This window comes from Triticum urartu, chromosome 3, assembly GCF_003073215.2.
Source record: "Triticum urartu cultivar G1812 chromosome 3, Tu2.1, whole genome shotgun sequence".
NCBI lineage: Eukaryota > Viridiplantae > Streptophyta > Magnoliopsida > Poales > Poaceae > Triticum > Triticum urartu.
Genome location: NC_053024.1, coordinates 470,001,917 through 470,018,942, shown reverse-complemented (window position 1 = coordinate 470,018,942; position 17,026 = coordinate 470,001,917). Strand labels below are relative to the sequence as shown.

The window sequence follows — 17,026 nt, the reverse complement described above, 5'->3', positions numbered from 1 at the left end:
GATATTACTCATATAAATAGAACAACCATTATTCTCTGATTTAAATGAATAACCGTCTCGCATCAAACAAGATCCAGATATAATGTTCATGCTCAACGCTGGCACCAAATAACAATTATTTAGGTCTAATACTAATCCCGAAGGTAGATGTAGAGGTAGCGTGCCGACCGCGATCACATCGACTTTGGAACCATTTCCCACGCGCATCGTCACCTCATCCTTGGCCAATCTTCGCTTAATCTGTAGCCCCTGTTTCGAGTTGCAAATGTTAGCAACAGAACCAGCATCAAATACCCAGGTGCTACTGCGAGCATTAGTAAGGTACACATCAATAACATGTATATCACATATACCTTTGTTCACTTTGCCATCCTTCTTATCCGCCAAATACTTGGGGCAGTTCCACTTCTAGTGACCAGTCTGCTTGCAGTAGAAGCACTCAGTCTCAGGCTTAGGTCCAGACTTGGGTTTCTTCTCCTGAGCAGCAACTTGTTTGCTGTTCTTCTTGAAGTTCCCTTTCTTCTTCCCTTTGCCCTTTTTCTTGAAACTGGTGGTCTTATTAACCATCAACACTTGATGCTCCTTCTTGATTTCTACCTCCGCGGCTTTTAGCATCGCGAAGAGCTCAGGAATAGTTTTATTCATCCCTTGCATATTATAGTTCATCATGAAGCTTTTGTAGCTTGGTGGCAGTGATTGAAGAACTCTGTCAATGACACTATCAACAGGAAGATTAACCCCCAGTTGAGTCAAGTGATTATGATACCCAGACATTTTGAGTATATGTTCACTGACAGAACTACTCTCCTCCATCTTGCAGCTATAGAACTTATTGGAGACTTCATATCTCTCCATCCGGGCATTTGCTTGAAATATTAACTTCAACTCCTGGAACATCTCATATGCTCCATGACGTTCAAAACGTCGTTGAAGCCCGGTTCTAAGCCGTAAAGCATGGCACACTGAACTATCGAGTAGTCATCAGCTTTGCTCTGCCAGACGTTCATAACATCTGGTGTCACTCCTGCAGTAGGCTTGTCACTTAGCGGTGCTTCCAGGACGTAATTCTTCTGTGCAGCAATGAGGATAATCCTCAAGTTACGGACCCAGTCCGTGTAATTGCTACCATCATCTTTCAACTTTGCTTTCTCAAGGAACGCATTAAAATTCAACAGAACAACAGCACGAGCCATCTATCTACAATCAAACATAGACAAGCAAGATACTATCAGGTACTAAGTTCATGATAAATTTAAGTTCAATTAATCATATTACTTAAGAACTCCCACTTAGAAAGATATCCCTCTAATCCTCTAAGTGATCACGTGATCCAAATCAACTAAACCATGTCCGATCATCATGTGAGATGGAGTAGTATCAATGGTGAACATCAATATGTTGATCATATCTACTATATGATTCACGCTCGACCTTTCGGTCTCCGTGTTCCGAGGCCATATCTGTTATATGCTAGGCTCGTCAAGTTAAACCTGAGTATTCCATGTGTGCAACTGTTTTGCACCCATTGTATTTGAACGTAGAGCCTATCACACCCGATCATCACGTGGTGTCTTAGCACGAAGAACTTTCGCAACGGTGCATACTCAAGGAGAACACTTATACTTTGATAATTTAGTGGGGGGTCATCTTATAATGCTACCGTCAATAAAAGCAAGATAAGATGCATAAAAGATAAACATCACATGCAATCAATATAAGTGATATGACATGGCCATCATCATCTTGTTCTTGTGATCTCCATCTCCGAAGCACCTTCATGATCACCATCGTCACTGGCGCGACACCTTGATCACCATCGTAGCATCGTTGTCGTCTCACCAATCTTATGCTTCCACGACTATCGCTACCGCTTAGTGATAAAGTAAAGCATTACAGCGCAATTGCATTGCATACAATAAAGCGACAACCATATGGCTCCTGCCAGTTGCCGATAACTCGGTTACAAAACATGATCATCTCATACAATAAAATTTAGCATCATGTCTTGACCATATCACATCACAACATGCCCTGCAAAAACAAGTTAGACGTCCTCTACTTTGTTGTTGCAAGTTTTACGTGGCTGCTACGGGCTTAGCAAGAACCGTTCTTACCTACGCATCAAAACCAGAACGATAGTTTGTCAAGTTGGTGTTGTTTTAACCTTCGCAAGGACCGGGCGTAGCCACACTTGGTTCAACTAAAGTTGGAGAAACTGACACCCGCTAGCCACCTGTGTGCAAAGCACGTCGGTAGAACCAGTCTCGCGTAAGCGTACGCGTAATGTCGGTCCGGGCCGCTTCATCCAACAATACCGCCGAACCAAAGTATGACATGCTGGTAAGTAGTATGACTTATATCGCCCACAACTCACTTGTGTTCTACTCGTGCACAACATCAACGCATAAAACCTAGGCTCGGATGCCACTGTTGGGGAACGTAGTAATTTCAAAAAAATTCCTACGCACACGCAAGATCATGGTGATGCATAGCAATGAGAGGGGAGAGTGTTGTCTACGTACCCTCGTAGACCCGGCAACGGAAGTGTTGACACAACGTAGAGGAAGTAGTCGTACGTCTTCCCGATCCAAGTACCGAACGTACGACACCTCTGAGTTCTGCACACGTTCAACTTGGTGACGTCCCTCGAGTTCCGATCCAGCAAAATATTGAGGGAGAGTTTCGTCAGCACGACGGCATGATGACGGTGATGATGTTCTACCGACGCAGGGCTTCGCCTAAGCACCGCTACGATATGACCGAGGTGAATATGGTGGAAGGGGGCACCGCACACGGCTAAAGAACGATTACCTGGATCAACTTGTGTGTCATGGGGTGCCCCCTTGCCTCAGTATATAAAGGAGGGAGAGGGGGAGGTGTGCCCGGCCCTATGGGTGCGCCTGGAGGAGTCCTACTCCAACCGGGAGTAGGACTCCCCCTTCTTGCCTTGTTGGAAAGGGAAGGAGGAAGGGAGAAAGAGGAAAGGGGGGCGCCGCCCCCCCCTTCCTTGTCCTATTCGGACTAGGGGGGGAGGGGGCGCGCGGCCTGCCCTGGCCGGCCCTCCTCTTCTCCCTTATGGCCCATGTAGGCCCAATAACCCCCCCCCCCCAGGGGGGTGTTCCGGTAACCCCCCGGTACTCCGGTAAAATCCCGATTTCACCCGGAACGTTTCTGATATCCAAATATAGGCTTCCAATATATCAATCTTTATGTCTCGACCACTTCGAGACTCCTCATCATGTCCGTGATCACATCCGAGACTTCGAACAACCTTCGGTACATCAAAACACAAAAACCCTAATTACGATCGTCATCGAACTTTAAGTGTGCGGACCCTACGGGTTCGAGAACTATGTAGACATGACCGAGACACGTCTTCGGTCAATAACCAATAGCGGAACCTGGATGCTCATATTGGCTCCTACATATTCTACGAAGGATCTTTATCGGTCAGACCGCATAACAACATACGTTGTTCCCTTTGTCATCGGTATGTTACTTGCCCGAGATTCGATCGTCGGTATCTCAATACCTAGTTCAATCTCGTTACCGGCAAGTCTCTTTACTCGTTCCGTAATACATCATCCTGCAACTAACTCATTAGTTGCAATTCTTGCAAGGCTTGAGTGATGTGCATTACCGAGAGGGCCCAGAGATACCTCTCCGACAATCGGAGTGACAAATCCTAATCTCGAAATACGCCAACCCAACAAGTACCTTCGGAGACACCTGTAGAGCACCTTTATAATCACCCAGTTACGTTGTGACGTTTGGTAGCACACAAAGTGTTCCTCCGGTAAACGGGAGTTGCATAATCTCATAGTCATAGGAACATGTATAAGTTATGAAGAAAGCAATAGCAACAAACTAAACGATCAAGTGCTAAGCTAACGGAATGGGGTCAAGTCAATCACATCATTCTCCTAATGATGTGATCCCGTTAATCAAATGACAACTCATGTCTATGGTTAGGAAACATAACCATCTTTGATTAACGAGCTAGTCAAGTAGAGGCATACTAGTGACTCTCTGTTTTTGTTTATGTATTCACACATGTATTATGTTTCCGGTTAATACAATTCTAGCATGAATAATAAACATTCATCATGATATAAGGAAATAAATAATAACTTTATTATTGCCTCTAGGGCATATTTCCTTCAGTTGTGGGATCTCTTCCCGCCTTCATTTTGGAAGAGGACCGAGGCCACTATAAATAGGACCTAGCCACCACCATAGAAGGGGACGGATTAGTCAGATCATCCTCACTCCCACCAACTCACTCGAGCACAAGAACACCTCCCCTCCTGAGGTTGTTCACCACTGTACTAGTTCATCCTCAGCCCCTCGAGGCCAATCCACCACAAAGCAGGAGTAGGGTTTTACATTTTACATTGCAAGGTGGCCCGAACCTGGGTAAACTGATGTGTCCCTTTTCCTTACAGTTCGTCGAGCTAGGCTGTGAGATTGGCGAGTAGGCAGACGGGGAGGATGAGTTCTTCGCGTGCACCCCAGAGTTCGAACCTCTCAAGGGTCTATTGAACCCGAAATCCGACAATAATGCGCGAGAAGTGGTCGGCGATCCGATGGCAAGTGCCAAACTAAATATCGATATCGATTGCCCTGTGTCATACAAAGGGTTTGTCTTTGCATAAACCATGTGATTAAGGTATATACCTCGGTACTTCCGAACATCACAAAACACAGGGGACTAGTCACTAGCCCCCGCAGTCAAGCTCCTATGGCTAAGTAAAGGTAATAAAACTGCAGAGTTCGATTGCCTCTTTTCCCTCACGCACTACCGCCTCGGGGCACCGAGACATCGGCTAAGGGTCATAGTGCGCAGGTTGAATAAAACCGCCTCGAGGCACCGAGACGTCGTCTAAGGGGCATAGTAGCATCTACATGGGGGCTGAAGCCGACGACTGGTAACTTTCAGAATAAAACCGCCGCAAAGGAGTCAAAATAAACAAAACAGGCACAAGTTTGATGAACCATACAAAATAGCTGCATTATAAAGCAAAATGTTCGACTATCATTTAATAGATGGTCGGACACACACTCAAGGATTACATCTTTCGAACACTGGGCCTCTACTTCCCGAGCACCATCCATCACGATGGGGAAATATTTCTTGGGGTGCCTGTGCTCCTTTTCTTGGGCCAGTGCGCCATGGTCTTCGCGAAGGCCATCCGAGCTCCCTCAATGCACATGGAGCACTTCACGACATCAATCCAGAAGACAACATTCCGCAACTTCTACACCAGGCCGAAGTAACTGCTCGGTATTGGCTCTGCAGGCCACAACCGCACACATAGGTCCTTCATGGCTGGTTCCTCCATCCGATGCAGTTCAATCAGCTACTTCATCTGGTTGCTCAGGAGGGGAGGGTGTTCGGGCGCCTGGAACTGCGCCTAGAAGAGCCTGTGTTCGGTATCACCCTCCCGAGCTGCATAATGCCTCCGCATCTGCCACACTCCTTGGAAGCTCCGCAAATGCGCCCGAGGAACGCCAAACTCGTGTGAGCAATGCGAACCTGTGGCCACCAGACACTCTGCAGTAAGTACAACTTACGATCTGTGATTTGCTTTACTTGACGAAGCTCTTCTTGGGCGCCCCGCGTCTCCGTCCTCGCCTCCTGGATCTCGTGCTTCACCTTGGATAGCTCGGTGGCTTGACCCTTATTCTTCTGCTCAAGGTCCTCACATTTAGTGACGGCATCCTTGAGCTCCTGCTGCACTTCAGCCACTCTGGCCTCATGCTTCTCACTGACAGTTTTCACCATCTTAAGCTCGGCGGCCGCTAGCTCGGCCACCGCCTTCTGTTCAGCCGCCTCTTCCTTGGCCTTCTTCAGTTCGGCCTTGAGGCCCTCGACCTCCGTGGTGACAAGTGCAATCATAATTAAGCACCTCCTACTTAGAGATAATCCCGATTACCTTACTAGACAAGGAAAATACAAATTACTACGTCTGGACCAGAATAACCTTGCGCTTTGTCAAACCACTTGTTGACAAGGTCGAGCTCCACATCAGAGCTTTTGAGCTTCCGATTCATTTCTGCCAACTCCGCGGCATTGGCGCCACCAAAGACGAGGCCTGCACAAACAATGATTTTTGATCCTCTGCTAGATTTTTTCAATCCTGGCAGAGTCTTGGGGAAGGATGGCTGAATCAGGCTTTGTTCGGTTGAAGTGGGGCGATTCCACGAGTGGTTTCTAACCTCCTAGGGATTGGGTGATCCCCAAATTGTCACCCAAACCCCTCTATTCTCCGTCCACATGAATCCCTGTATACATAACCTGTTCGGTTATTCCCTTTCTAATCCACATCTATGAATCGTTGCCGCTGGTCAACCTCAGGTCAAACTCAAGAACCCTAGAAGCTGTGGGAGAAGTAGAGGGGAAGGAAGAGGAGGAGAAGCTCACCGGATGGGAGAGGAGGAAGGAGTGGGGAAGTATGCCACCATCGTCGCCTCCGGATGGCCGCGCCACCGCTGCGGCCGCCGCCGCCGCTGAATCGCAGGAGAGAGAGAGAGAGCTCGGGGACTCGATTGTTTTCTGGCGTACCGTTTCGTCGCTCGGGAGGGATTGGTTCCACGGGTAGAGTGGAGAGGATTTTATCCCGGGTAGCTCCACGGGGTTTGAGGGGGATTGGACGGGGGTGTAGCCCCAGCCGGGTTTAACCGAACACGTTCATAAAGTATGTTGGGGTCGAATCCCAGTCAGGACGAAACCACGGGGTTCGGCAGGGATTGGACGTCAATCCCGACGGGGAGGGGCTAACCGAACAAAGCCTCAGGAAGGAAGGAAGGAATCCTTCCGGTCTTCCCGACAGCTCCGCTACACACGTTGGCAACGTGACCCGCTCGACTTGTACTCCAGGAGCTTCCCCTCGGCGGGACCCACTCAAGCAGCTAGATCGCGTCGATCTGCACCGTCCACGACAACCTATCGCACCACGCGGACGGCCCAGATCTTCAGATCCCGGATCAGAGAACGTCGCTAGACAAAACCGCTAATCAAATCAAATCGCATCGCCAGAGCCCGGGGGAACGACACATCGTGGGCGATCCTTTGAAGCCCCCCACATGCGACAGCCAAGCTCCGCCGCGGTCTGCGCTTCCGATCGAATCCGAGGTACGCGCGCGCTGCTCGGATCTCGCCCTCCACCCTCGTCCTCCTCCTCCGCGCTCGATCGGTTCGGCACGCTTAAGCTCGCGCGCGCGCTAGAGATTTGCTCATTTGAGTTGCTCGTAGTCGTAGGAACGAGCAGGCCGGTGGCATCGGGTTGCGGTTCTGCGTTTCAAATCGGCTACGCTGGGGGCAGGTTTTCAGGCCTTCGTACATTTTTCGCCCGGTTCTTTATCTTCCTCGGCCTCTTGTGCTGTGCTCGCGCCTGCGCGTGCAGTTTGTGATGTCTCTGGACTCTGGAGTGCGGTCATCGGATCAACCGATGTACTAGAAGTCTGTAGACTAGTCAACGACAAGGTGAGGGAGGGAAGGATTTTTTACGGTGTGTTGTCTCTAGGAACAACCGATGTAAGGCCGAGATTTTGCTAGCTTTTTGAGTTTGGTTTGGTGTTCTGAAACTATGCCTTTTAGCGAGCTCGGTGCGTAAAAACTGTTTCTCATATATGTGAAATTCGAGCTAGTAATGTTGAGTTAACTTTTGTTTCTGAAGTACCATTTTCCAGTAAGCGGCACTTCACAATTGGCTTCTATGTTCCCCATGTAATCGAAAGCTTAACTTTGTCAGGATATTGTTGATATTTTTGATTCAAACAATATTATCTAGCTTATACTTCCCAGAGTACACGATTTAACTGACAGGTGTATTAGATCATGACTCCAGTGTTTTATATGCTCGACAGCTTTATTGATCAATTTTCCTAGATCACTGTGTGAAATGAAAAGATACAACTATCAATAAGCAATTTTACTTATTGATCAATTAGGCCCGGGGTACGCCTCCATTTCCAAAAACTAATTGAATTAGCATATGATAGTCTTCTAGGGATTTCTTTGGTTTGCAATGCATTTTGTTAATTTAGTCTACTCTGTTAATGTTGGTATATCAGGCTTCCTCTAAATTTCAAAAACATGGTTGTTGCAAACGGCAATGTCGACATGGAGGAAGGAACCCTTGAAATCGGGATTGGTATGCATTTTCTATTTATCTCCATATGAGTATCTTCACATCACTGATAATCTGGTAAAGATAATGCACACCTTCTAACAGTTCTCTTTGTATTGCAGAGTACAGGACAGTTTCTGGAGTTGCTGGTCCTCTTGTGATTCTTGACAAAGTGAAGGTATCCTCACTTCACACCAGTTTTCGTGATTTAATGTTTGATAAAAAAAAAATTTGATCCTGAAGCTGTCATTTTAGGGTCCTAAATACCAAGAAATCGTCAACATACGATTGGGAGATGGCACAACTAGGCGTGGTCAGGTGCTTGAAGTTGATGGAGAGAAAGCTGTGGTTCAGGTATATATATTAGTGTGAGAAATATCATAGCGGCATTAAAAATGAAGATCATATTACTGTTTTTCAGAAGTTGTCAATTCATCACCTATTGATGGGATCGTTTATTCAAATTTATTTATAATAATACTTTGATCGGAAAAACAGATACTCCCTCCGTCCCAAAATAAGTGTCTCAAGCGAGTTAGTACAAAGTTGAGACACTTATTTTGGGACGGAGGGAGTACCATATACGGCTTACCTCATATTCTATCAAACCTCCAAAGACTAAGCTCATATGCTGTCTATAGCCATAATCTTCTTGGTCGTACTGGAAACAAGTATGCAACATTCCTATCACATTATCTCAATTTAAGCATCATTTAACAGTTAGCTGTATTTGTCTTTATGTTGTCTCAACATAGCCGGTCCCAAGCCCGGGTAAAGGAGGAGGGTTGTGATAGGCTTGGCGAGCCAATGTAAAAACTCAGCCACTCTTATGGAGATGAAACCCAAAAGATTTTCGTTGGGGCGTAACCCTCTCAGCGACGCGCCACATCGGAACCCGGGTGTGGTGGAAAATGGGCAAGGGCCGGGCCGTCACCCCCCAGGTGGGGCGCCGTATCTTGATCCAGATACGGTGGCAAGTGAGCGAGGATCGGGTCGTCGCATCCTTAGTGGCGCGCTACATCGGCGCTCGGATGTAGTGGAAAATGAGCAAGGGTCTTCGCATTTGACTCGACGAGTGCGAAGGGTAAGGAAGCTAGCCGAGCCTAGGAGGATTCGCTTAGGTAGCTGGAACGTAGGGTCTCTGACAGGAAAGCTTCGGGAGCTAGTTGATGCAGCGGTGAGGAGAGGTGTTGATATCCTTTGCGTCCAAGAAACCAAATGGAGAGGACAGAAGGCGAAGGAGGTGGAGGATACCGGCTTCAAGCTATGGTACATGGGGATGGCTGCAAACAGAAATGGCGTAGGCATCTTGATCAACAAGAGCCTCAAGTATGGAGTGGTAGACGTCAAGAGACGTGGGGACCGGATTATCCTGGTCAAGCTGGTAGTTGAGGACTTGGTTCTCAATGTTATCAGCGCGTATGCCCCGCAAGTAGGCCACAATGAGAACACCAAGAGGGAGTTCTGGGAAGGCCTGGAAGACATGGTTAGGAGTGTACCGATTGGTGAGAAGCTCTTCATAGGAGGACACCTCAATGGCCACGTGGGTACATCTAACACAGGTTTTGAAGGGGCGCATGGGGGCTTTGGCTATGGCATCAGGAATCAAGAATGAGAAGATGTTTTAAGCTTTGCTCTAGCCTACAACATGATTGTAGCCAACACCCTCTTTAGAAAGAGAGAATCACATCTGGTGACTTTTAGTAGTGGCCAACACTCTAGCCAGATTGATTTCATCCTCTCGAGAAGAGAAGATAGGCGTGCGTGCCTATACTGTAAGGTGATACCTGGAGAGAGTGTTGTACCCCAGCATAAGCTGGTGGTTGCTGACTTCCGCTTTTGGATTCGTGTCCAGCGGGATAAGCGTGCCAAAGTCGCTAGAACGAAGTGGTGGAAGCTCAAGGGGGAGGTAGCTCAGGCGTTCAAGGAGAGGGTCATTAAGGAGGGCCCTTGGGAGGAAGGAGGGGATGCAGACAATGTGTGGATGAAGATGGCGACTTGCATTCGTAAGGTGGCCTCAGAGGAGTTTGGAGTGTCCAGGGGAAGGAGAAGTGAAGATAAGGATACCTGGTGGTGGAATGATGATGTCCAGAAGGCGATTAAAGAGAAAAAAGATTGCTTCAGACGCCTATACCTGGATAGGAGTGCAGACAACATAGAGAAGTACAAGATGGAGAAGAAGGCCGCAAAGCGAGCTGTTGGTGAAGCAAGGGGTCGGGCGTATGAGGACCTCTACCAACGGTTAGGCACGAAGGAAGGCGAAAGGGACATCTATAAGATGGCCAAGATCCGAGAGAGGAAGACGAGGGATATTGGCCAAGTCAAATGCATCAAGGACGGAGCAGGCCAACTCTTGGTGAAGGACGAGGAGATTAAGCATAGATGGCGGGAGTACTTATTCAAGCTGTTAAATGGGGAGAATGAGAGTTCTACCATTGAACTGGACGACTCCTTTGATGAGACCAGCATGCGTTTTGTGCGTCGAATCCAGGAGTCTGAGGTCAAGGAGGCTTTAAAAAGGATGAAGTGAGGCAAGGCGATGGGCCCGGATTGTATCCCCATTGAGGTGTGGAAAGGTCTCGGGGACATAGCGATAGTATGGCTAACCAAGCTTTTCAACCTCATTTTTCGGGCAAACAAGATGCCAGAAGAATGGAGACGGAGTATACTAGTACCAATCTTCAAGAACAAGGAGGATGTTCAGGGTTGTACTAATTACCGTGGAATTAAGCTGATGAGCCATACAATGAAGCTATGGGAGAGAGTCATTGAGCACCGCTTAAGAAGAATGACAAGCGTGACCAAAACCAGTTTGGTTTCATGCCTGGGAGGTCGACCATGGAAGCCATTTTCTTGGTACGACAACTTATGGAGAGATATAGGGAGCAAAAGGACTTGCATATGGTGTTCATTGACTTGGAGAAGGCCTATGATAAGATACCGCGGAATGTCATGTGGTGGGCCTTGAAGAAGCACAAAGTCCCAGCAAAGTACATTACCCTCATCAAAGACATGTACGATAATGTTGTGACAAGTGTTCGAACAAGTGATGTCGACACTGATGACTTCCCGATTAAGATAGGACTGCATCAGGGGTCGGCTTTGAGCCCTTATCTTTTTGCATTGGTGATGGATGAGGTCACAAGGGATATACAAGGAGATATCCCATGGTGTATGCTCTTTGCGGATGATGTGGTGCTAGTTGACGATAGCCGGGCGGGGGTAAATAGGAAGTTAGAGTTATGGAGACAAACCTTGGAATCGAAAGGGTTTAGGCTTAGTAGGACTAAAACCGAGTACATGATGTGTGGTTTCAGTACTACTAGGTGTGAGGAGGAGGAGGAGGTTAGCCTTGATGGCCAGGTGGTACCTCAGAAGGACACCTTTCGGTATTTGGGGTCAATGCTGCAGGAGGATAGGGGTATTGATGAAGATGTGAACCATCGGATCAAAGCCGGATGGATGAAGTGGCGCCAAGCTTCTGGCATTCTCTGTGACAAGAGAGTGCCACAAAAGCTAAAAGGCAAGTTCTACAGGATGGCGGTTCGACCCGCAATGTTGTATGGAGCTGAGTGTTGGCCGACTAAAAGGCGACATGTTCAACAGTTAGGTGTGGCGGAGATGCGTATGTTGAGATGGATGTGTGGCCACACGAGGAAGGATCGAGTCCGGAATGATGATATACGAGATAGAGTTGGGGTAGCACCAATTGAAGAGAAGCTTGTCCAACAACGTCTGAGATGGTTTGGGCATATTCAGCGCAGGCCTCCAGGAGCTCCAGTGCATAGCGGACGGCTAAAGCGTGCGGAGAATGTCAAGAGAGGGCGGGGTAGACCGAATTTGACATGGGAGGAGTCCGTTAAGAGAGACTTGAAGGATTGGAGTATCACCAAAGAGCTAGCTATGGACAGGGATGCTGGAAGCTTGCTATCCATGTGCCAGAGCCATGAGTTGGTTGCGAGATCTTATGGGTTTCACCTCTAGCCTACCCCAACTTGTTTGGGACTAAAGGCTTTGTTGTTGTTGTTGTTGTTGTATTTGTCTTTTCATCGTCTTCAGTTCACCTCACACATTGAGATGAGTTCAAACTCGGGTTATATATTAATGTACAGTTTTTCCTTTTCAACCTACCTTTCTTTCATTGTTCATGAAACTTGAGAAAATCACTCGCAGGTTTTTGAGGGAACTTCTGGTATTGACAACAAATATACAACTGTGCAATTCACTGGTGAGGTAATATCGATTTCCCATGAAACTTGTGCTCACATATAGCAATAAAGATGCTCTTTTGCACTTCTCATAAATTGGTGTCAATGGATAATTTTCTGTTTAATTGACTACTATTGAGTGGTCTTTGTGCTATTGCTTAATTTTTTTAAAGAAAATTGTTCTGCATTTTGGCTCATTAATATCTTGTTCTTTTTGAATTTTAAAGGTTCTAAAAACTCCAGTATCACTGGATATGCTTGGCCGCATTTTCAATGGTTCTGGGAAACCTATAGATAATGGCCCACCAATTTTACCAGAGGCGTACCTGGATATTTCCGGTAAGAGTTAGCTGGGTTCAAATATGCAGAAGATTTCAGGCTACATAGGTTTTGACATTGTTTTGTCAATCTCGTACAGGAAGTTCTATCAATCCCAGCGAACGGACATACCCTGAAGAAATGATTCAGACTGGCATATCTACAATTGATGTGATGAATTCTATAGCTCGTGGTCAGAAGATACCTCTGTTCTCCGCTGCAGGTCTGCCACACAATGAAATTGCTGCTCAGATTTGTCGTCAGGCTGGGCTGGTAAAGCGTAAAGAGAAGACTGACAATATCTTGGAGGTATATATAAAGCCAAAGCAATTATTGGATGCCCACAGTATTTATCTATTAAAATTATTTGCATAACTCTCGGAAGTAGCCAGAAATAATTATAATGAAGCTGAAGCTGAAATAACTAACTAATTTTGATGGTTGTTTGCTCCATCAACCAGGCTTGTACACTGATGTGTGACTTTTCTATGGACCATCCAAACCTTCCTCGCCATACTAAAAAGTTCTACACACACTCGAAATGATTAGTTTTGGATGAGTTTGATGGAAAAAATATCCACCTGCACATTATGAAATAAATTTTCTTCTAAACTACATAGTATGGCATCACATGTTGGATCATTATTGTCCATTTATTATTCTGGGTGCTGTAGCGATGCTTGCGGTAGGCAACTCTATATGTTAATCCGTGTCCTCTTGGGATGGCCTGTGAATCATAATTTATAGCATGGACTTGCAATACATTGTTATTTTCTGTGGTCTTTGTTCTACCTTCGAAGAAGTAGCTACTTATATCGTGTACAATCTTGGTATGGTTTACATGGCACGGTGGTGAAGTACTCCCCAGTTGTGCCAAGAGGTCTCTGCATTGTGCAGGGGCAAGGCTTGCCTCGTATAATCCATCCACATACCCCACCTGGCATGGGAGCTTCTAGCACTGGGTCTGTCCTTGGTCTGGTTTACATGGCAAAGTTTAGTTTGCAAGTGGTAATAATAATAGTTTAATTAACAGTGGCTACTAATTCATATAATTATCAGTTACATTTATTTATTCCGAACATCCTATCTTGTCTTTTCTCCATGCTAGATCATTAGTTTGACATCCACACATCTGCTACAATTGTTGTAGAATGCCGAGGAAGACAATTTTGCTATTGTCTTTGCAGCTATGGGAGTAAACATGGAAACAGCACAATTTTTCAAGCGTGATTTTGAGGAGAATGGTTCGATGGAGAGAGTTACCTTATTTCTTAATCTGGTACATCTGCATACCTTTTTCCCTCTCTTTTTCCTTCCTTCACCTGTTGCTCTAAGGATTTTACCCCTTGCTTTTGTTCATAGGCAAATGATCCAACCATCGAGCGTATTATTACTCCAAGAATTGCTCTCACAACAGCGGAGTACTTGGCATATGAGTGCGGGAAGCATGTTCTTGTCATCCTGACTGACATGAGTTCATATGCAGATGCACTTCGTGAAGTAAGGGCTCTTATCTCCAGTAATATTTTCCTAGGTTTCTGTTAGCAACATAACCCTTAATGTTTTTAATCTCGAGTCTTTTTACCTGTTCCAAGAAATCTCGACATAGATATTTATAATAGAAAACACATATTTGTAGAGCCAATCTTCGCATATAAGATTCCTTTTGCTAAGATATCATTCATAATTAACAATAACTTGCACTTTTTTTTATCTGAGCGATAACTTGAATATTGTATGTGAATCTAAGTTATAACTTCCTTTGGGTAAACTGCCATCTACTGTTTATTTATTATCAATAGGAGCTAAATATTTACTATTGCAGGTATACCAGTTTATACTTTTGTGTTACAATGACTTATTTAAAAATTTGTTAAGCTTCATGCACTAGGCAACGCAAAAACTCCGAACTGATGGAAAGGGCTAGGCAATCCACATATACACTTCAACGAGATTCACATACAATATTTAAGTTATTGCTCAGATAAAAAAAAGTGTAAGCTATTGATAATTATGAATGATATCTTAGCAAAATGAATTTTAATGCAAAGATGATGTCATAAATAATTAAAGTTCTGGTTGCAATGTTGGCTGAGGACAGTGGATTTTTGTGTGTAGTTCTTGTATGGCCTGGATTTAACTGATCCTTCAGTGTATTTTCCTGATTCATTCTCAGTTCCCTTACTCTATGTGGACGTACATTTACCTTCTGCTTTTTTCCTTTCAGGTCTCTGCTGCTCGAGAGGAAGTGCCTGGAAGGCGTGGTTATCCTGGTTATATGTATACTGACTTGGCAACTATCTATGAGCGTGCTGGTCGTATAGAAGGAAGAAAAGGATCAATTACGCAGATACCTATTTTAACCATGCCTAATGATGGTCAGTTAATGATATATTCTTGCTTTTCCACCAAATGTTTTATGACGCGACATATTTTCTGTACTTCAATGTAACTATGTAAATGTAGAGTTGATTTAACTGAGGAAGAATAGTAGGATGTGTTCTGTAATTATCACTCCAAAACAAACTACATTCGTAAAATTTGTTCAGTATTTCTGGCAAAAGATATTGTTATCTAAGTTTCTAACTGTTGTAGATATTACCCATCCAACTCCTGATCTTACTGGTTACATCACCGAGGGGCAGATCTACATTGACAGGCAGCTACATAATCGGCAGGTATTGTAAACTGCCCAGTTGGGTACTAAACTTTATAGATGATCCCTAAATGCACAGTAAACTTAGCATATGTTCTAAGGCTGCTATTAGGAATTCTGATCCGAACAAGAAAGGTGACTAGACTTAAGATAGTCAATTTGCGGAGGCAATGACTTTTTTTTCTTTGCTGAGACAGGATACATACGTAGCGCCTCTGTAGAACTCTTCGTTCTATGAAATAAATAATTTACCAGTCTCTTTAAATTGAGGATGCAGCTTGTTGCCTTACCTTCAGAAATAGAAAAATGATAGTTTGTCTGTAACAGTAACTTAGCAAACAGGAAACCCTCTACTGGTCTAAATGACTCAGCCCGGGAGGATCATAATTAACTCAGATCAATATTTTTGTTGCTCCTATTTGAGTAGTATCTCAAAATTTATGCCTGACCGTGTTGCTAATATCTATCTGGCAGATATATCCACCAATCAATGTCCTTCCCTCGCTTTCGCGGCTCATGAAGGTATGATTTTTTTGCTACTAAAGAAAATTGTGACAATCGACACCCAAGTATAGTGATACAAGCATTATCAGTGAGGTCTATAACTGCTTACCTGTTCTGGATCTTTTGCAGAGCGCTATTGGCGAAGGCATGACTCGCCGGGATCATTCTGATGTCTCAAACCAGGTTCGCTAGAGATTCCCATAATCTGCAGCCTACACGATCTTATTCGAGAATATGGATCGGTTAATCACATGTTTTCCTTTCAGCTATATGCCAATTACGCCATAGGCAAAGACGTGCAGGCGATGAAGGCAGTGGTTGGAGAGGAAGCACTGTCATCAGAGGACTTGGTAACCTCGAACTTGCACTGACTTTTCACTTTATTTTCTGAATTGTTTTGAAGCTCCTTATCAACTGAACTATTGGAAAATGATGGCAGCTCTACCTTGAGTTCCTCGACAAGTTTGAGCGGAAGTTTGTGGCTCAGGGAGCATATGACACACGAAACATCTTCCAGTCGCTTGACCTTGCCTGGACCTTACTCCGCATCTTCCCCCGTGAGCTGCTCCACCGTATACCGGCGAAGACCCTTGATCAGTTCTACAGTCGTGATGCCTCCCACTAAGTCAGAATTTGGGCGCCATCATGGAAATTGGTTGTTGTTGTGCAATAAACCGGTGCCAGGGGCTCAGTTAATATATATTGTGCTATCCTCCCAATTTGTAGTTCAAACTTGTGCTAGCATTAGCAAAACATCAATTCTTTTGACAAAAAACATGATTTATCTAGCAATTTGGGCAACATTGATGCTCAAATTGCGTCATGTATCATCTTGCTGAGGACAATTGTTGCAAGGAAGGGAAATAATGGAGGACAAGTTCCTCGCAAAATAACAATAATCGAGAACAAGTTGAGCTGGGCATTATGGACTTTTGAATAAAGAGTGAAACGATTTGCATCTACGGTCAGCTATTAGGCACTCTAATACAGCTTGTTGATGATTTCATACTAAGAGGATCTCGAACATTAGCCTTAAAAACAAAGTCGTGCCCAAAAAACTGCTTTTAGGTCACTTCGGGCAAAAAAGAAACACATCAACAGCGGCTTTATACATATATGGTGGCCAAACAAATTTAGGCCCTACCCAAATAAATGCTACAACTGATGAAAATATACATCACCAGCAGCAGCTGCCCAGAAACCAATTC

At 45.1% G+C, this 17,026-nt stretch overlaps 1 protein-coding gene across 1 annotated transcript; it reads left to right on the top strand.

The window, feature by feature from the left end:
- Positions 1-6,982: 6,982 nt before the first annotated feature.
- Positions 6,983-16,778, top strand: LOC125544403 (V-type proton ATPase subunit B 2). Its single transcript, XM_048708083.1, has 15 exons — positions 6,983-7,135; positions 8,077-8,156; positions 8,255-8,310; positions 8,388-8,486; positions 12,306-12,365; positions 12,568-12,679; positions 12,759-12,967; positions 13,809-13,937; positions 14,021-14,158; positions 14,886-15,036; positions 15,254-15,336; positions 15,789-15,836; positions 15,948-16,001; positions 16,085-16,168; positions 16,258-16,778. Exons 2-15 carry the CDS (start codon positions 8,099-8,101, stop codon positions 16,441-16,443), a joined length of 1,467 nt encoding a protein of 488 aa, XP_048564040.1. The 5' UTR covers positions 6,983-7,135; positions 8,077-8,098; the 3' UTR covers positions 16,444-16,778.
- Positions 16,779-17,026: the final 248 nt, after the last annotated feature.